The sequence below is a fragment of the Callorhinchus milii genome, unplaced genomic scaffold (genome assembly GCF_018977255.1).
Source record: "Callorhinchus milii isolate IMCB2004 unplaced genomic scaffold, IMCB_Cmil_1.0 Scaffold24, whole genome shotgun sequence".
NCBI classification, from domain to species: domain Eukaryota; kingdom Metazoa; phylum Chordata; class Chondrichthyes; order Chimaeriformes; family Callorhinchidae; genus Callorhinchus; species Callorhinchus milii.
The window spans coordinates 1,465,183-1,486,530 of record NW_024704765.1 but is presented as its reverse complement, the minus strand read 5'-3'; the positions used below and the strand labels follow the sequence as shown (position 1 = coordinate 1,486,530).

At 48.0% G+C, this 21,348-nt stretch overlaps 1 protein-coding gene across 1 annotated transcript; it reads right to left on the bottom strand.

The window, feature by feature from the left end:
- Nucleotides 1-1,660: 1,660 nt before the first annotated feature.
- On the bottom strand, nucleotides 1,661-8,563 carry cldn19 (claudin 19). The gene is made up of 5 exons (XM_042343637.1): nucleotides 8,341-8,563; nucleotides 5,290-5,454; nucleotides 4,389-4,473; nucleotides 3,422-3,568; nucleotides 1,661-1,862 (listed from the first exon to the last, which is right to left on the bottom strand). The coding sequence occupies exons 1-5, from the start codon at nucleotides 8,561-8,563 to the stop codon at nucleotides 1,814-1,816; spliced, it is 669 nt and encodes a 222-aa protein (XP_042199571.1). The 3' UTR covers nucleotides 1,661-1,813.
- Nucleotides 8,564-21,348: the final 12,785 nt, after the last annotated feature.

Genomic DNA, 21,348 nt, shown 5'->3' with positions numbered 1-21,348 from the left:
CTCTAACCCGTGCTGTTGCTGACCTGGGAGTGTGGGCACAGTGTAGAGGGAGCTTTGCTCTATATTCAGCCACTGCACCCCAAAACTATGGAACTCTCCCTCAATCCCTCCAACTCGCCTCCTTCACCATCTTCAGATTGCACCTGAAGACCTTCCTCTTCGATCTTCCTCTTCGACCGTGCCTACGGTCACCACCCCCCTCCCCCCCATCTCGGTGCCGTGCTGAGACGTTAGCTTGCGTGAATGGTGCTGTATAAATGCAAGTTGTTGTTGTAGTATGTACACTGAGGTATACGAGGCTCTGGCATGGATTTCCTCTCCCTCCCCCTGACCCCATCCCCTCACATGAATGTGAATTAAACAATTCAAAAGGGGATGAAAGTCCAAGAAAAAGCCAGAAAATACAGATCGAGTCCCTATCAATTTGTAGGTGAAGGTGACAGGCCATTTTCATACAGCAATGTCCCACAAACAGCCATGAAGCGAGTGACCAGTTGTACGTCGGGGAATGTTGGCCAAGACACCGGGAGAGAGAAATTCCCTTCTCTTTCGACTAGATCTTTAACGCCCCCCTAACAGGCACAGCTAGGACTTCAATGAAGGTCTCATTTCTCCGCGCTCCCTCAGCACTGCGCTGGAGTGTTACTGTCTGTCTGCCAGACAGCAATGATTTGTTGATCAGTTGTGATTTTGGAAAGTGGTGGGATAGGCTTGAGGGACTGAATAGCTTCTTCCTGCTGCTATATTCCTATCAAGGTCAGGAATGAGCCTGAGTTTTCTGCAGTTTACATGTAAAGGCAGAAGCCGTCCCCATCACCTTCTCCTCACCTCTTCTCTATCAATCTTTAAATGCGATCTGATCACCTCCATCTTCGATTGTGCCTATGGTCACTTACCTCTGTCCCCCCCTCCCCTCCCCACATCATCCCGTGTTTGTATTTGCTCCAAGATGTTATTTTACATGATGGGTGTTATATAAATTCCAGTTTTTGTTGGTGGTGGTGTCAGCTTAGCGTGCCCAGGAGCTCAAAGTTTCTGATGTCCTCGAGTACCCAGAGAAATATTTTTTTACATTTATTAAAAGAAAACGTTCCTTCTCTCCAGGTTCCGGTAAATAGCGCGAGTTCACAACAGACAGTGTACAGAAATATTACAATGGGCAGCACACACGGATGATGAATCTACACAGTATCTCTAGGCACTTGCATTATTATAATAATAATCCTTGCATTTGATACAGTGCCTTATCATGTCTTCGAGATGCCTCAAAGCGCTTCACAACCCTAACCCTAACACTGTAAAGTGAATTGACTGGATATTTTGTGGGTGAACCGCAGCAGCCAATTGCGCACAGCAACGTCTTACAAAAACAGTCGTGGATTGAGTGACCAAATTATTATTTTTATTTATTTTGAAAAGATTACCCCGAAAAGCGATCCACCAATCGACTAACAACCAGGTTCCTACTTACTGCTAGGTAAACAGAGGCGTGTGGAGTAAGGAAACTTGTCCAAAGTTTCTCCATGCTGGGAATTGATCCCAGTTCCTCTCGCTTGCGAGACGGGTGCTCTAATCTCTAAGATACAGGACTCCACATATAAGGAGGAGGGGATATAAGGACAATGCTAAGTTTAGTTTAGGTCACGTCTACACACCTTACTCGGAGCTAAGTACACGTTTAATGAGCACATAGAATACATTGATGTTTCACGGTTGCTAATGTGAAGAAAGTCCATTGACTTTCTCATTAGAGGATAGAGAATAAACTCTATTGCTTCTTTGGAGATTGCAAACTCCTCTGGTTGATGCTGACCTACAAATACTGCTCCCCATTGGCAGTCATCGACTTTTTAAAGGTGGTTCTGAAATGTGAAAGAAAAACTTGTCAGTGAGAAACATCAATCATAGCTCGTGCCCCCCCACTGAAGCTCTCTACTCTAACCTCATTCCCTACTCTCTCCCCATCGTGTCTGTGCTGGTGCTCACTCCCCTACTGGAGCTCTCTACTCTAATCCCACTCACCTGTTCTTTCCAAGTATCCTTTAATATTATTTTTCTCAAGCAATTATCCAGTTCCCTATTAAATGATTTTTACGGCAGTTGAACAGGTATTTGTGGTCAGATATTCCACATTGCATTGCATCAAAACAACTTCTATTATTCTACAAATCTTGTTTGGTTTATTTTGTTTTCTTCCCCTTTTTGCATTTGGTGCACATCCTGTTGTTACAGACTATCTGATCAATGGAAATAACCTCTCACGTTTTACCCCATCTAAAGCATACATTTTGCCCACCAAATATACAGTCAATTGACTTTACATCCCCCACCCTACCTACCCTGCCCATCCCACCATCAGTTGTCAGGGCTTCAGCCTCTTTGTCGCCACTCTCTAGAACTCCATCCCTGAATCCCTTGCCTCCTTCAACATTCATCTCAAGTGCTACCTCTTTGGTCATTTTCCCATCGGCACCTCCAACATCGTAGGCCTCCCCCAGCACTGCGCTGGAGTATCAGCCTGGACTGTGCAACTCAAAGACCTGATGTGGGGATTGAACCCACAACCTTTTGCCTCAGAGGTGAGAGAGCTACCAACTGTGCTAAATGTTGCACAACCTGTTAAGGAGGAAACTCACCTGCAGGAAAGAGACAATGAGGATGGCCTCAGACATCCAGAGGCCTTGACAAGACGGCATTGACATTCAGCTTAAATGGACCACTACATGCGCCCAACCTTCCTAACGCTTTCCTCTACAAGCTACGGATCATCCAGAACTCTGCAGCTTGTGTCCTCTCCTTCAGTAGTCTCCATGACCCCATCACCCCCACCCTCATCCGGCTCCACTGGCTACCCATCCCCCAGAGGATCAAGTTCAAGATCCTTGTGCTCGCTTTCAAAGCCCTCCACGTTCTCGAGACTCGCTACTTCTGTGACCTTCTAATAGGCTACCAAACTGCCTGCTCCCTCCATTCAGCAGGCACTGACCTTCTCCATGTTCCCCCGCCCTATCATTGGCAATTGGGCCTTCGGTCACCTTCCCACCTGAGCACCCCTTTTGAATCCCGTCTTCAGCACCCATGCAAACTCTCAACAAGAACAACAAATTGCATTTATAAAGCACCTTTCGTGTCCAGAGCCTTGGGACATCCGCTGGACACGAAAGGTGCTTTATAAATGCAATTTGTTGTTCTTCTTGTTGTAACAGAAGCATGAAGTTCGATAGATCATCTGTGTATCTTTTTTAATGTCTAAAGATTTTTTTTGTGGTATTTTGCAAAGTATGGGAAATGTGAACAGATTTACTATATATATATAATTAAACATATATATATATGAGGCTTCTAGCCTCATATTGAACACTGAACATCACCAAGAAATGGCTTTAAAAGTGACGATAGATAAAGTTTACTGTTCACGTACTCTCTGACTGTGGAGGGCTGAGATGATCTGTAGTACATCTGGCCTCTTTGCTCCTCCTTGGGGCATGAACAGCACAGGAACGACCCCCCCAATGAGGTAAGAAGTGCTGCCGCCCACCCCACAAACAGGGCTGAACCAAACTCATACCTGTGGATGGTGTTGGGGGGGGGGGGAAGAGGAAAGCAAGAGGTCAAAGTTCATAAAATCAACAGATCCATATGTGAGATCAAGTCCCCATAATTCACAACATAATAAACCTTGCATTTGATACAGCGCCTTATCATATTGCTGAGAAGTTCCATTGTGAAGAGATTATTACCCCCGGAAAAGCGATCCGCTAATCGACTAACAACCGGGTTCCTACTTACTGCTCTGTAAAAAGAGTAAGGAATCTTGCCTAATGTTTCGCTCAGATGGAAATTGATTCCAGTCCTTTCGTTTGAAGGGCGAGTGCTCTAACCACTGAGATACAGGACTCCACGTGTGTTTGGATGTTAAATTGGCTCTGGCCCACGGCTATCCCACGTCAGGGAAGGTGAAACCAGCCAGGCTTCCCGGTCCTGGACCCTTTATGGCACCCTCTACTGGCTGAGCGCATATGTGGCATATGTGTCAGGCTCCTCTGTGCCGGAGTTATACAGTTGAATAACCTGCCAACAGCCACTGGTCAAGGCTCCGCACATGAATAATGCCCGGGCAGGCAGGCGGAGGGGGAGGGAGGTGTGCACTGGAGGGCAACCAGCGCCCATGAAGCTGCAGCCCAAGGGGGTGTGCGGCCAGATCAGGAACAGAGAGGCGGATGGCAGCGAGGGAGATGATTTGAGAAAATAACCGGACACACTAAATTTAAAAAAATGTAAAATAAAAAAAAGCAAAAAATCTGGAAGGAATTTCAACTTGTGGGATGAGGCAGCGACAAGAGAGATGTTAGCCAGCGGTGAGGGATTAAAGGCGAGTTCAGAGATACCTGGCGTTGATGGGGGTAAAGGGATCGAAGAAGTCATTGGTGATTTTGGCCGCGTACCAGGAAACGGCCACCAGAGTGCAGAATCCTGTGGAGATACACGAGGCGGGGAGGTCAGGGCTCCGTTTGACCTTCAATCACAAGATCACAACACAGGCTCACAAGGAGAGGTCTCTTCAGCCCACTTGCTCCCACAATCCCAAACCGTACCATCCCATCCTCCCTATTACAGCATCAAGCTGTTTTTTAACTGAGGCCCTTCTCTTTTCAGATAGTCACCGGATCTTAAACATCCTCCTAAACAGGCAGACTTCAACATAACATCTCATCTGAAGGATGGCACCTGTGACCATCCTTCCCCCCAGCCCCCTGCCCCCCAGCATCGCACTGGAGTGTCAGCCTAGACTGAGGGATCAAGTCCCAATGCAGGGCTCGAACCCATGACCTTCCCACCCAGGGGCGAGAGCGTCAGTGACTGAGCCACAGACTGACACTACACATTGCTACAACATGTTGACTGGTCACATCTCAAGCAGCAGAATCTATAACCGGGGGTCACAGTCTGAAAATTAAGGGTCAGCCTTTTAGAACAGAGTTGAGGGAACATTTCTACACTCAGAGAGTAGTGAATTTATGGGATTCACTCCCCCAGAAGGCTGTAGACGCTCAGTTCTTGAACATCTTCAAGGCTGAGACTGATAGATTTTTAAAAAAATAGAGGGATTAGGGGATATGGGGACAGGGCAGGTAATTAGAGTTAGGTCTGAAGATCAGCCATGATCTTATCAAATGGCGGGGCACAGGCTTCAGGGGCCGACTGGCCGACTCCTGCTCCTAATTCTTATGTTCTAGAAGAGATCTGATATTTAACGTGGCCTTATTAAAAACAAGACAAAATACTTACCAGCGCTAAGGAACAGAATGCCTCCCGCCACCGCGATACGGCTCTTGATGACTGGAGCGTTGTCTCCCACTTTGGTACATTTCATCCCCACCACACTGACAATCACAGCAAGGAATCCCAGGACAATAGCCAGGACCATCAGAGCTCTGGATGCCTGTATGTGCGCTAAACACAAAACACTCTGAATAACTCCTGTGTTCATAATATTATTTTTTACATTTGATGTAGCGCCTTATCGCATCGTTAAGACATCTCAAAGCGCTTCACTCTAAAGTGAGGTGAATTTTATAGGCGAATCATAGCAACTAGTTGCTCACAGCAATGTCCCATGGGGTGAGTGACCCATTTTTAAAAAATATCTGTTGGTGTTGTTGGCCAGAACACAGGGATGAAGAAATTCCCTTCTCTTTTCGAATAGAAGCCACAGGATCTTTAACGACCACCTGAACGGGCGCAGACAGGATCTCGGTTTAACGTTTTAATGAGTGAGTGAGTTAGTGAGTTAGTGAGCAGAGAAACGCTGTCCTCTTTGCCATGAGTGCGGCAAGCTTTGTCATACACCCCCAACAGGACCTCAATTTACAGTTCATCTTGAGGACATCACGCCAACCACGCAGCACTCCTCTGAACACTGCATGGGAGAGTTACAGCTCCTCAACAACCCAAACCCCAAAACACCCTCAAACACTTTAGAGTAATATCTGTCAAGCACAGTGACTCCAGCCGAATGCTGTGGCTATTTTATCACACAACATATCTGCACAAACAGCCAATGCAGTGTATGGAGGATGTTTTGATCTGCACAAAAAACGCTGGAAAAAAATCAGCAGAATAAACTTCTCAATCAGAAGAGAGAAACTCTGAACAGTATTAACATTAGCAGGTGCTGAGTACCAGATAATAATAATAATAATTCTTGCATTTGATACAGAGCCTCATCACATTGTCAACAACACCAACATCAAAATGACATTTATAGAGCCCTTTTCACGTCGGGAGGACGTCCCAAAGTGCTGAACAGTCAGGTGTCGGGCCTGAGCATGGGGGAGGGATGGTGTAGGGGTGAGGGAAGGCAGAGAGGTGGGAGGGAGACCAAAGGCACGATCGAAGAGAAGGGTCTTGAGACCGGCCTTGAAGGAGGCGAGGGAGGAAGTGAGGTGAAGCGATCGTGGGATGGAGGTCCAGTCAATTTGCGCACAGAAACGTCCCCCAAACAACCATGAAGTGAATAAACGATTGTTGGCAGGACACCAGGAGAGTCGGTCCAGTCTATAAGGGTTCCAGATCAAAATGGGGCTTGAACACACGAGCCAACTCAGAAGTGAGAGCTCTATACAAAACTTAACGAGTTCACTCAAAATGGATCAATATTATACTTGATATCGGTGATTATTTATCAGATCACTTAATCTAATTTGATATCCTGGAGTCCTTACCCCACCCCATATGCCCACAAAATATACAGTCAATATGCTTTCCTGTGAAGACGTGATAAGGCATTTTATCAAATGCGAGGATTATTATTACTATATGCATTTTAATTTTCTTTCGCGTAAAATTAGCCAAAACACCAGTTTGTCCATTTTGTGCGTTATTCCTCCCCCAAAATAAACAACAACTTATCCATTGCACGTGGAATAAAAGGGAGTTTTGTTGTTGTTGTGTCAGTCTCACCCCCACCACTCGGCAGGTCAGAACCACAATATTGATGATAATTATAGTAGAAATAATCTCCCCCCCACCCCACCCCCCAAAATAATAATAATTTACTTTATGAAACAAAAACAAGGAACGGTTTGAATCACTGATTTTTTTTAAAAAAAGAAAATGCCACTTGGGATGTTTAAAATCAATCAAAAATTAGTTAATTATACAATAAAATGTTGTAAATATAACATATAGACTATTATACATAATAATGTTTTATATTATAATGTGATCAGTGTGAGTTAGTCAGTGCAGTGCTCAGAGTTTCTCTCTGTTCTATAACAGAGAAGTTTATTCTGTTGATTTTCCTGTTTACTTTACTGAACGGTTCTCCAGATTTGGCTAATTTTACGCAAAAAGAAATTGAAATGAATAATGTGTGTGTGTGGGGGGAGGGGGGGGGGAGGGGGGAGCATCCATCACCCCATCTACACACACACACACACCCCACACACACACACACACCCACACACACAACCCACACACACCCACACACACACACACACACACACACCCACATACACCCCCCACACACACACCCACACACACACACACCCCACACACACCCACACACACACCCCACACACACACCCACACCCCACACACACACCCACATACACACACACACACACCCCACACACACCCACACACCCCCCCACACACACACACACCCACACACACACCCACATACACACACACACACACCCACACACACACCCACACACACACCCCCACACACACACACACATCCCCACACACCCCCCCCCTACACCCCCACACCCCCACACACCCCCCCCCACACACACACACCCACATACACACACACACCCACACACACACACACCCCCACACACACACCACATACACACACACACACACCCCACACACACACCCACACACACCCACACCACACACACACCCACACACACACACCACACCCCACCCACACACACCCACACCCACACACCACACACACACACACCCACATACACACACACACACACCCACACACACAACTCACACACCCACACCCCCCCCACACACACACACACCCACACACACACCCACATACACACACACACACACCCACACACACACCCACACACACCCACACACACACACACACACCCACACACACCCACACACACACATCCACACCCACACACACACAAACACACCCACATACACACACACACACACCCGCACACACCCCTACACACACACACACACCCACTCACACACACACCCCCACACACACCACATACACACACACACCCCCCCCCCCCCCACACACACACAGCCCACACACACACACCCCCCCCCCCCCCCCCCGCCTTTACTCACAGTCCAGAGATAAGAGTGAGTCGTACAGTTTGCACTGCACTTGTCCGGTGCTCTGGGAAGCGCAGGACATCCACAGTCCCTCATACAGAGCCACAGCGGTGATGATCGCGTCTCCGGCGTAAGAGGATTGTTTCCACTGCGGCTGCGCAGTGCTCGAGATGATGGCCATCCACCCCCCGACCCCCAGCACATACCCCACCAGCTGAGACCCCCAGCCCGCCATGCCCTGCCCTGCCCTGCCCTGCCCTGCCCCCCCTGCCCAGCCCTGCCCTGCCCAGCCCTGCCCACCACTGCCCTGCCCACCACTGCCCTGCCCCCCCTGCCCAGCCCTGCCCTGCCCCCCTGCCCAGCCCTGCCCTGCCCAGCCCTGCCCACCACTGCCCTGCCCACCACTGCCCTGCCCCCCTGCCCAGCCCTGCCCTGCCCCCCTGCCCAGCCCTGCCCTGCCCTGCCCCCCCTGCCCTGCCCACCACTGCCCTGCCCACCACTGCCCTGCCCAGCCCTGCCCTGCCCACCACTGCCCTGCCCCCTGCCCTGCCCTGCCCCCTGCCCTGCCCTGCCCTGCCCCCCCTGCCCCCCCTGCCCCCCTGCCCTGCCCCCCTGCCCTGCCCTGCCCTGCCCCCCTGCCCACCACTGCCCTGCCCTGCCCTGCCCAGCCCTGCCCTGCCCACCACTGCCCTGCCCTGCCCTGCCCAGCCCAGCCCTGCCCAGCCCAGCCCTGCCCACCACTGCCCTGCCCACCACTGCCCTGCCCAGCCCTGCCCCCCCTGCCCTGCCCACCACTGCCCTGCCCTGCCCACCCCCCTCCTCACACACACACACACTCACACCCCCCCACACTCACACCCCCACCCCTCACCTCACACTCAAACACACACACCCCCACCCCCTCACTCACACAGGCACACACACCCCTCACACTCACTCACACACACTCACACACCCCCACCCCTCACACGCACACTCAGAGACACACACACTCACTCACAGACACCCTCACACACACAGGCGCACTCAGACTCTCACACACACTCACTCACACACTCCCTGTCCCTTCCTCAGACACACTCCCTGTCCCTCCCACACACTCACACACACACACAGAAACACTCACCTACAGACACACTCACACACTCCCTGTCCCTCCCTCAGAAACACACACATACAGTCCTCCCCAAACACACAAACTCACCCTCAGACACACACACTCACACTGACACAACCTCTCCAGACACTCTAACACACTCACACACCTTCACACACACTGACACTCACTCTCCCCCCCACACACACACTGACACTGACACCCCCCCACACACACACACTGACACTCACCCCCCCCCCCACACACACACACACTGACACCCCCCACACACACACACTGACACTCTCCCCCCCCCACACACACACTGACACTCACCCCCCCCCACACACACACTGACATCCCCCACACACACACACTGACATCCCCCCCCCCACACACCCTGACACTCACCCCCCCCCCACACACACACTGACACCCCCCCCCACACACACACTGACACTCCCCCCCCCCCACACACACACTGACACCCCCCACACACACACACTGACACTCTCCCCCCCCCACACACACACTGACACTAACCCCCCCCCCACACACACACACACTGACACCCCCCCACACACACACACTGACACTCTCCCCCCCCCCACACACACACTGACACTCACCCCCCCCACACACACTGACACTGACACCCCCCCACACACACACAGACACAACCTCCCCCCAGACGCACACACACAGCCTCAGACACGTTCACACACCCACAGCTTCTCTGTAACACACTCCCTGTCCTCTCCCTCTCTCACACACACTCATATACACCACTCACACACAGCGCTTCTCCTCGTCCCTCAGTCCAGTTCCTCTCCACGAAAGTCAGTGTTGAGGTCCGGCCCCTCATGTGCAGCTCTGTGCCTCTCTCTCTGCCTCAGGACCCGACAGGGCAGTGACTGGGGGGAGACTGGTGAGAGTTTGGCTGTGTGGAGCTAATCTGTTGATTGATTCCTACCCCAGAGAGAGCCAAACCAAAGCAACTTCATTCTCACCCACCACAGCCCTCGCACATCTGCAGCAGAGAACCACTGAGATCTGGTGATTGACTCCTTATGACTTGCAGGAACACTCCCTCTCTCTGCCCTGATGGCAACTAGTAACCAAAGTGGGATTTCCACCATCTCAGCTGAACAGTTTTACCCTGTGAAGCGCTTTGAGATGTCTACAAGACGTAATGAGGCGCTACATCAAATGCAAGGATTATTATTATTATTTTATTACCAGTGCCTCAACTATTGGTTGCAAGGCTCCCTTGTCCATGTTATGCTGGGATCTCTTGTGATGATGGAGGAGCCCAGGTTCCCTACACACCCAGCATTGCATGTTTGGAGATGCCATCCTTTGAGTGAGGCATTAAACCAAGGTTCCATTTTTCCTGTTCAGGGGTTTAAAGATCCCAGAGCACTATTGGAAAAGAGAAGGGGGTTTCTCTCTCTCTTTCTCCTGGTGCCCTGGACAACAATCCACCAGAAAAATTGGTCACCCACTTCATAGCGTTTGTAGGATTTTACTGTACGCCAGTGGCTGCTGTGTTCATCTGCAAATTATACAGAAATTTACATGAATCACTCTTTTACACTATATCCTGTGAAATGCTTTGCGATGTCTTACCGACATGAAAGGTGTTGGTTAAGTGTAATTATATGTTATTGTTATTATAAGTTATATTATTGTTGTTGTTCCCCATTTTGATATAACGTACACAGCGTTTTCTCGTATCATTGTCTACGTGTGTGTTCAGTTGAGGTTGGCCATGGGCTTGGAACGTTGCCAAATTCCCTTTAAGGGATCACAGGCACATTATTTCCTGCAGTAATGTCAGCTATTAATGCTCACAATGAGGCGAAACTACAATGATAATGGGGGAAATCGCAACCCTCCCGGGGATGAAATTACTAAATGAGTAATTAATGTCAGTGATCACCATCAGCTCATTTCATTTCGATCTCTTCAAACCTCCAGATTAATTGGTCATTCGCCACACGGCTGTTTGTGGAATCTTCTTGTGTGTAAACGGACCACTGTGATTGGTACCTACAAATAACAGTCACTACACTTGACAGTAATTACCTCACCAATTTGGCCACTCCTCTCACACTGTGGGCATCTTGTTTCACATCCCTCTCCCTCACTATCCCACAATCGGAGGGTGGGTTTTCAGCCATTTAGTCCCCGCTCTCCAGAACTCAATCTGACTTACACAGTGGCAATAAATTCTCCCTACGTACCTCACCAATTTACCTTTACCCTTAATTACTCTATTTAGCACAATGTTTTGTGGAGCAAAAACACCAGGACTACTTGGGCTGAATGGCCTGTTTCCTTGCTGTACAATCTATGTAAACCTCTGTCAGATCTGCTCTCCACCTCCCTGTTGTGTGGGAAGCCAGGGGAAGACCTGAGAGAACACTGAGAGCACCACACATTTGCCCGTGAATGTTTTTACGCCACAAAACTGAAATTGTACTGAAATGTTTGGCATCTCAAGGAAACTGTAGTTTGGCTTAATATAATAGTAATAAGAATTCTTGTATTTGATACAGCATCTTATCACGTCCTTGAGATGTCTCAAGGAGCTTCACATAATATACTGTAAAGTGAATTGACTGTACATTTTGTGGGTGAAACGCGGCAGCCAATTGCACAGCAGTGTCCCCAAAAACAGTCATGGATTGAGTGACCAAATTATTATTATTTAAGGGATTATTACCCCTGGAAAAGCAATCAGCCAATCGACTAACAACCGCTAGGTCAATACAGTATATTCTGTGAATCGCTTTGGGACGTCTCGATGTTGTGATAAGGCACTATATAAAAGGCAATGATTATTAATCATTAACATCTTCATTGTCCCTTCCTTCTGCTCGCTCTCTATTGTAACTGTTAAGCTGAGACGTTAGTCATGTGCAAGAGGTACAATGTAAATTGCTCTACCTGGAGTACCTACCTCCTGGGGAGGGTTTCATAACTCGCTGCTGGACCTGTTAATAATTTAATGCTTCGCTCAAGGTTATGCAACATGAACAGGTTAATACCACAAGCGTACCAGCCACCCCAAAGGTTAATATATGGAAATAAGCGTCTCTTAAACTGTACATTACCCACTAATGGTAATAATGAATGTTCCCGCAAGTGTTTCACTGCAATAAAAACAATCGTCTCAGAGGCTGACGAACTCGGTCGCCCCAGTGTGCTCTCACCAGCTTCTTCCCCGTGACGGCATTTAAAGGAGGCATTTGCTATTGCCTAAGTGAAAATAGAGGGTACAGAGGACAGAACAGGGGAATGGGGAATGCACAAATACGATGGGGAGAGAGCAGGGAATGGGGTTAGAGTAGAGAACTCCAGTGGGGGAATGAGCACCAACACAGACACAATGGCCTCCTCCTGTGCTGTAAATGTTCTATAATACTCCAAATCTCCTTTTTCTTACCAACCTCTCTTATTCCTTCCAAAATCTCCCTGTAGTTCCCTCCCCACCCACTCCTCCCCCTCCACTTTCTCTCCTCCTCTGCCTCTCCCACCCTTTCCCTTCCTCCCTCTCCTACTCCCCTTCCTCGCTGCTGATGCAGCCACTCAGTTCTTGTTGTTGTTGCTCTCTGGAGCGAGAGGATTTCCTGCTGAGCTTTATGTTATCTGGGTAACGGACGTGAACTCTGAACTGCTGCCCATAAATGTACTTTATCGGGCAAAATGCAACACCACAAGTAAGAAATGAGTGTAAAGCAGCTTAAGTTTTGAATTAGTCCCTCACTCCATCAGAACGCTGTCTACTCAACCCAGCAACTTATTAGTGGCATTAACTATGTGTTTAAGCACTTTGAAAGGTTGGCCGTGTGTGAGAGGTGCTGTGTAAGTGTGAGTCCTTGTGGTGGTTGGAAGACAAAGAAGAAAGAAGCTGAATTTATCTTGTCAAAACATCTCAAAGCTTTCCACGTGAATTATTGTGCAGTGTAGTGACTGTGCATTTTAAAGGTAGATACAGCAGCCAATTTGTGCACAGTAATGTACCACCAACAGCCTCAGTGTGTCTGACCTGACTGGTTTATCTGGGGGATTGTTGGCCAAGACACTGATAGAGAGAAACTTCCTTCTCTTTTCGAATAGCGCCATGGGTCTTTAACATCCACCTGAACAGACATATGGGACCTTTCGTTTAACGTCTCATCTGAAGGCCGTTGTCTCTGAAAATACAAGTTGTATTTGCTGGAACTCTGACAATTTCACATTTTTGATTAAGAAATCTGTTAAGAAATAATGATAATAGTAATAACAATAATAATAATCCTTGCATTTGACATAGCTCCTTATCACGTCTTCTAGACAACTCAAAGCGCTTCACAGAATATACTGTAAAGTGAATTGACAGTATATTTGTGGGCGAAACGCGGCAGCCAATTGCGCACAGCACTTAATACCGTAAATTAAACCCCATTATTTAGTCTAACTGAATTCCCCGGCTATTTTAAACACAAAGCATTCGGACTCATTGACCAGTTTCAAGAATGTTCATCAAAAGAACAAGTTCATTCATGGCAGCTCAAAGGCCTAAGATTGTTGTTTTGGAATATCTATGGATTAGCCCGAAACATTCCTCTTTTTAATCCGTATGTTTTAACTGCTGGACTCAAAACAGGTGTAGGTTCTGAGCGAGTGCTGAATGCCATCAGGTCCTAGCCACCTACCTATCTCAGTCACTTTCTCTCCCACTCTTCTGCTCACCTAACTCGGCCCGAGCATATACCCCCACCCCACTCACTTATAAATAAATAAAACAAAATAAAAACGTGGTCACTCAATCCACGACGGTTTGTGGGACACTGCTGTGTGCAATTGGCTGCCGCGTTTCGCCCACAAACTATACAGTGACTACAATCTACAATGTATCCTGCGAAGCGCTTTGAGACTTCTCAACGAAGTAATGAGGCGCTATATCAAATGCAATGATTATTATTATTATTTGGGCCATTCCATGATTGAAATTACCGTGGAGATTCACAATATGAGGTGGTTTATTTGCTGGTAAGTTAGTGCAGCAAATAGGAAAGCAAACAGGCCATTAAGTTACGAGCCTGCTGTGAGTTCCTGTGGTAACTGGATGGATTTTTTTCTTCCTCAGAAAAGCGAAATGAGACAAATTTCATGCCAACTCCTCTGAAGAATGTTATTGTTCCTCGGAGCCAGGTCTCACCTCGACTCTCACAGACGCTCACTGGCAGCCAAAGCAATCGCGAATGAAAGGGAAAGGGTCAAATATGCATTATTTCTTAACTGGGTTTCTTAATGGAGAAACACCACCTCGGCTCCATTCCTCCTGAGGTGAAAGGCGCTTTATAAATGGAATCTTGTTGTTGTTGTTGTTGTTATTACCAGAGTGAAGTTGCCCTGAGCTGGAATCAACTGCGAGACCCTGCGAGGAGTCACACCGCTTGGATTTCTTCAATAAGAAACAGAGCAAAATTCAGTTAGGCTGTCAGCCTGGCTCAGTCTCTGTGTCAGAAGATTTGGGGTTCACGTCTCACGTTGGAACTTTAAACTGACATCCTAGTACAGTGCTGGGGGTGCATAGGAACATAGGAACAGGAGGAGATCATTCAGACCTTCAAGCCTGTTGTACCATTCAATAAGATCATGGCTGATCTGTACCTCAACTCCATATCAAGAATGGAAGTCTCAAACCAGTGTCTTTTCCCTCACACTTAGCACCAACCACTCCCCTCCCCAACTTCTGTATCTAAAGTCCTAGGGAAGCTCTGAAGTGTCGGAGAAGCCGTGCTTTGGAGGAAATATTAAAGCAAGGTCCCGTCTGCTCCTGTTGAGGCGGACATTAAATATTCTGCAACCCTATTGGGAAAAGAAAAGATGGTCAGGGTGTCATGGCCGATAATCCCCCAAATAAATCAAACGTTCACCTCATGGCTCTGTGTGGGACATTACCAGGCGCACAAAATGCCTGTCAGCCTGGCCAACAATCAAACAGTCAAGTGGTCTGATGGCAATTCCACATGAAGTTCCCTGAGATGTTTTGATATTCTCAGGGCTGTGAGAAGGTCAGGATTATTATTGGTATTGTACGGCCAGAGAATGGATGTTTCAACTAATTACATCAGTTGCCGCGTTCGGCAATCAAACAGCATAACGACAGCAATCAGTTTGAGTGGATGAGCTTTTTGCCTCTTGGAAACAGGGTGAAGCAGGAGCGCTAATGAAGGGCAAACTGACAGCCTCTGCTGTGTCAGGACCTCGAGGAGTTGAACGTGAAGTAGTATCAGCCCATTGCTAGCCCCGACAGCCAATTCTGCAACTCTGCAATTAGTTCAACGCCACTGCCCACTGGATCCTTTCCAAGGCTTCGGATTAAACAAACCCGTTGGACAAAAAAGCAAAAACAACCACCCCAGGATACCAAGTCCTCGCTCGGCAAACAGTCAGCTAGAAAGGATGTTTTGCTTCACGTGCTTCCTTGGAGGATTTGAGCTTTCAGCCCACTGACTCGGAAACCGAGCGATAATAAAGAATATTCCTTGGGTCTGATACGGTGCCTGGGACATCTAAACATCTCAAAGCACTTTTAAAGAGAATTTGTGTCAAGAACCCAGGCTTGTGGGGGTTTGGGGGTACCTGCTGGAGTCTAACCAGCGAAAACCACTTAGCTTGCCGTTGAGAGCACAATCTGGCAAGCTTTCCCTCTGATTATCCAGCTGTTACTCACTAGCATTTTGTGGAGTTAACAGGAGCTGAGTGGAAAGATTCCCCACCTGTAGCTAAAAATAGAATACCGACCAAACTCAACTTGTTATCTGGTGAAGCCAGACTCGAACCCTAGCCTGGGAAGTTCAATGTTCACCACCTCCACGTGGGGACTTACCTGTGCCTGAAAGGAAATGCTCATTCTCTCCCCAGAGGGACGCACCCTGCTTTCCTGATCCCAGACAGTATTCTGTGCAAAGTGAAACTAAGGCTTGGAGATTTTAGAGTGTGAGTTGGGGTACAGCTGGAGCTAGGACCACCCTTCCCGTCAGAGCTTTGCCTTAGAGGGTTAACAGGAGCTGAGTGGGAAGAATCCCTGCCCCTAGTAACCTCTAAGTCTTCCATGTCTTGCTGACAAGCCTGGCTGGCTGTGTTGTCATCGACAGCACCCTGGAGGGCTGCGGAACTGGAAGACTAAGACCCTCACAGAGGGTGGATGCAGTGACATTCTGTTGCCAAACATGTCCCCTTGGGGCCAGCCCAACTCCAAGGAAAAGCGATCCGCCAATCGACTAACAACTAGGTTCCTACTTACTGCTGGGTAAACAGAGATGTGTGTGTGGAGCAAAGAAACTTGCCCAACGTTACGCCCTGCCTGGGAATCCAACTCAGGTCCTCTCACATGCAAGGCAAGTGCTCTAACCACTGAGCTACAGACTCCACAACAACCATAATCTAACAACCATCAAACTCAGGATAGCTTCCCCCCCCCCCCCCCCAAGTCTTTCCCAGTGTGCTAGCTGACAATCTTCAAGGAAAATCACTCAATCACTTCAATGCTCTTTGTGGGACCTTGCTGCATGCAAATTGACTGCTGCTTTTGCCAACAAAGTCATTGTATTTGATCGCAATTCTCTGTGCCATTGGATGTCCAGTGTATAGTGCGGAAATTGTTATTTTTCTGCCTGTGTCGCCAGCAGCTGTCACCTGGTGGGTGAAGTGGACTCCATCTCCTTTGTTGCGAACATCAGTCACAGTCTCCCCCTGTCCCCTCCCCCTCTCCTCTTGCTCACGTCCTCCCATGATGTCCAACACTCGGAGTGCGAGGTGGGTGAGGAGCCGGGACACCAGCCTTTCAGCCGCTGAGCGAAAGGCAATCCTTATCAAGGCAGGTACATGCTGAGCCGTTCCCATGGCGATCAGCCATGGCCGGCCTCCCATTCCCCCCCACCTCTCCCCTCAGCCTTCACCCCACCCCCATCTCCTCTCCTTCCCTAATAACCAGCTCTCAAACAATTCCAACTTTTACTGGGCAGGAAAGAAAATAGAAACAGAAGAGCAGGAGGAGGTCATTCAGCTCCTCGAGCCTGTTCTGCCATTCTATAAAATCATGGCTGATCTGTACCTCAACTCCAATTACCCACCCTTGCCCCACATCCCTTGATACTCTGACTTTCGGTGAGGCCTCAAAAGGAACATTGAGAGTCACAGCTCAGTGACCCCTGGCCCAGCTGAGAGCAGTGTCTGGGCAGGGGTCAGGACTACACTCGGTCTTAGAGCATCTGTGGATCGAGGAGGAGAAGGGGAAATCTGTCAGGAACCCCACTCTGGAGGCTACACAGAGATGCGTCCCCTGTGGGCAGGTGTGGGAACCATTAGGGTTAAACAGTGATTGTCTCCCCCTCCCCATTCACTCCTGTTAACCCTGCAAGCCAAAGCCCTGACAGGTAAGGTTTTTGAGATGTCTAAACGACGTGATAAGGTGCCATCTCAAATGCGAGGATTATTGTATTATGACTGAATGTACTATATTGTCAACCAACTCCCTGCTGCCCCATGTGCTCAATGTCAGAATAAAAACACTCAAATTCCCAAGAACCCCTTAAATTAATAATAATAATCATTTGATTAATTTAATCAAATTAATTACCCAAATGTAATTAATTTGATTCAGTGCCTTTCAAGGTCAGTAGGACTTCCTGGGATATACTGTGAAGTAAATATGTGTTCTCAAGGTGGTTGAGTGCTTCAGGAAGAGGATAGGAATCACAACAACAACAAGTTGCATTGCAGAGCCTTTGATTCTCAGAGGGAATCAAGGCAGGCACCTGACAGGGAAGGGTTTGCACACGAGCTGGGAGCTGGAATCAAGAGGGGTGGCGAGCAAGAATGGCGGGGGGTGGCAAGATGACCGAAGGCGCGGTCGAAGATGAGGGTCTTGAGATGGGCTTTGAAGGAGGCAAAGGAAGGGAGTGGCTGAGGCGGAGTGGTTCGGGAATGGAGTTCCAGAGGGTGGGGGGCAAAAAGACCGAACGCCCAATCGACGATGGTGGAGAGGGCAGGGTGGGGGACGTGGAGCAGGCCAGTGCCCTCTGAGCGGAGAGCGGACAGGGTGGTGCATTTTTAGTAGGTAGGGAGGAGCAAGAAAGGAGACGTGTTTGAGGGTGATGACCACAGGGATCCTCAAAGAGACAGATGTCAGTCTGGCGCAGTCAGTAACACTCTTACCTCTGAGTCAAAGGGATGTGGGTTCAACCTTCTCTTATGTCAAGATGTGAAACTCATAGATCAGGCTAACATTCCAATCCAGTGCTTTGTCGGAGGTGCTGTCCTTCGCATGAGACCTCTTACACCAAGAGAAAATTTGCTGAGTAAAGTCAACTGATGCAAGTTTCAGAGCAACAAAGAATTAATAGACACTGTAGAGTTCAAACACAAAATTATAGTTATCCTGGAAAAAAACATTGTTTATTTGTGAATAAAACTCCACAGCCATTCACCACAGAAACATCAGCGCTACACATCATTGCAAGACAGCTTCAGTTGAAAGAATCCCTTCGGCTTACTTGACCTTATCCCCACCTGACCATCTGCACATTGCAATACGGAGCCATTTCTTAGAATAGCCCCGGGTCCTGGATTGCAATACCCTTCCTCTAACCCCATTCCAGCTGCTATTACATTATATGAAAAAATAATATACTTCCCGGTATGAAAACAGAAGTCGCTGGGAAAGCTCAGCAGCATCTATGGAGAGAGGAAAGTGAGTTAACATTTCAGGTCAATGACCAAAGGTTGCTAGATTTTACATTTCAAATTGCTTCTCTCCATCGATGCTGCCTGACCTGCTGAGTGTTCCCAGCAACTTCTGTTTTTATTCCCGTAACACAAGGTAACACCTGAAATGTTAATTAATTTTCCCGTAACACAAGGTAACACCTGAAATGTTAATTCATTTTCTTCTCTCCTTAGATGCTGCCTGACCTGCTGAGTGTTCCCAGTGACTTCTGTTTTTATTTCAGATTTCCAGCACCTGGAATATTTAGACTTTTATTTAAAATACGTCCTGGTGTCTGGCCTTAAATCTCCCTTCACACCCGACTGACCCTGCGCTCTCTTGCGCTGCTGTCTCTCAGTGTATCTGAAAGTATTATTTTAGATGTACTTCCTCAATCTCTGTTTGGCATCTTATCCACATCTGTAAGGCCCTCCTCTGCAACGTCTTATTTCAAGGGCTCTTATAATAATAATCCTGGCATTAGATATTGCGCCTTATCACATCTTCGAGACGTTATCAAAGTGGTTAAAAGAATGTACTGTAAAGCGAATTGACTGTACATTTTGGAGGTGAAATACGATAGCCAATTGCGCACAACAGTGTCCTACAAACAGTCGTGAATTGTGTGACCAATTTATTATTATTATTTATTTGAAGGAATTATAGGAAATTGATATTTCAATTGGAAATACTGGAATCTTGGAAAGCGATCCGCCAATCGACTAACAATCAGGTTCCTATTTACTGCTGGGTAAACAGAGTTGTGTGGAGTAAGGAAACTTGCCCAATGTTTCACCCTGCGGGGGTATTGAACCCATGGGTCATAACTCAGACCCTGGGGATTATTCTTGTTCCTCTCCTCTGCATTGTCTCTAGAGCCTGAACATCCGGTGACCAGAACCTTATGTGTGATCCATGTGTGGTCTGATCAGAGCAGTGTAGCGTGTAAGCATGTCCTTTGGAAGATGTGGACTCAATGGATCTAGGAATATAGCCCATCACCCCATCGTCTGCCTTCTTTATCGCAGCATGGAAACCAAAGTCTGGGACAGCCGTCACAATAATAATAATCCTTGCATTTGATACAACAACAACATGATTACATTTGATATAGCGCCTTATCACGGCTTTTAAACGTCTCAATGCGCTTCACAGGATATACTGTAAAGTGAATTGACTGTATATTTTGTGGGCGAAGTGCGGCAGCCAATTGTACAACAGCAGCGTCCCCACAAACAACTGTGGATTGCAGTGACCAATTTAATTATTTTGTTTGAACGAATTATTACCCCCGAAAAAGCAATCCACCAATCGACTACAACTGGGTTCCTATTTACTGCTGGGTAAACAGAGGCGTGTGGTGTAAGAAAACTTGCCCAATATTTTGCCTTGCCACGGGAATTGAACCCAGAGCTACAGGACTCCAGAATAAGCAACAAAATACAAGAGCAATCTTCACTGCACACTCAGGGGGTGCAGTTGGGTGAGAAGTTCCAATGAGATTGTAATAAATGCAGAGCCAAGCTCTAGGGCAGAAAGGCCTCTCTCTCTTCCTGACATCTCAGTGATGTCTCAGCCTCTGGACAGTGAGGAGTTAAAAATAAACCTAATCATTTGCTGCGAGATCACGACCTGCAGACTCCAGAGAACACAGAGCAAGATGATTATTAAAATAAAGGTGGGGGGGGGGGGGGAGGCCATTATGGGATTCCAAGACATAACCGTTCTGTTCTTTAATGAACCCCGTCCAACCAGTAGAAGATTGTGCTGCAAATTTATCTTTAACTATCCCAAGGTTTGGAGGCGACAATGGCGGGTCCTGAATATTCTCACTCTTTCCCATTCTGCGAAGTGCTTTGAGACGTCTCAATGACGTGACAAGGCGCTATATCAAATGCAAGGATTATTATTATTATTAGCTGAACCTGCATCCCAGCAGCTGGCTGGTTAAGTGCTGCTTCCCGGTCGTAAACCAGAAACACCAGCATTTAAACTGGTACCCGTGGTTAAACTGGTAAACCGTGCCTTCAGCTCCCCTCTCGACTCTCTTCCTCCTCCTCGCTCCCTCCCTTCCCTCCCCTCACCCTGACCATTCCCCCCCTCCTCTCTCCCTCCCTTCCCTCCCCTCACCCTGACCATTTCCCCCTCCTTGCTCCCT

Excerpts from the sequence above, each read along its gene's own strand:
- cldn19 (XM_042343637.1), bottom strand. The coding sequence starts at position 8,563 with ATGGCGGGCTGGGGGTCTCAGCTGGTGGGGTATGTGCTGGGGGTCGGG. Across the intron at positions 5,455-8,340 it reads CTCACTCTTATCTCTGGACT|CGCACATACAGGCATCCAGA; the intron begins GTGAGTAAAGGC and ends TTTTGTGTTTAG. Across the intron at positions 4,474-5,289 it reads CATTCTGTTCCTTAGCGCTG|GATTCTGCACTCTGGTGGCC; the intron begins GTAAGTATTTTG and ends GTATCTCCACAG.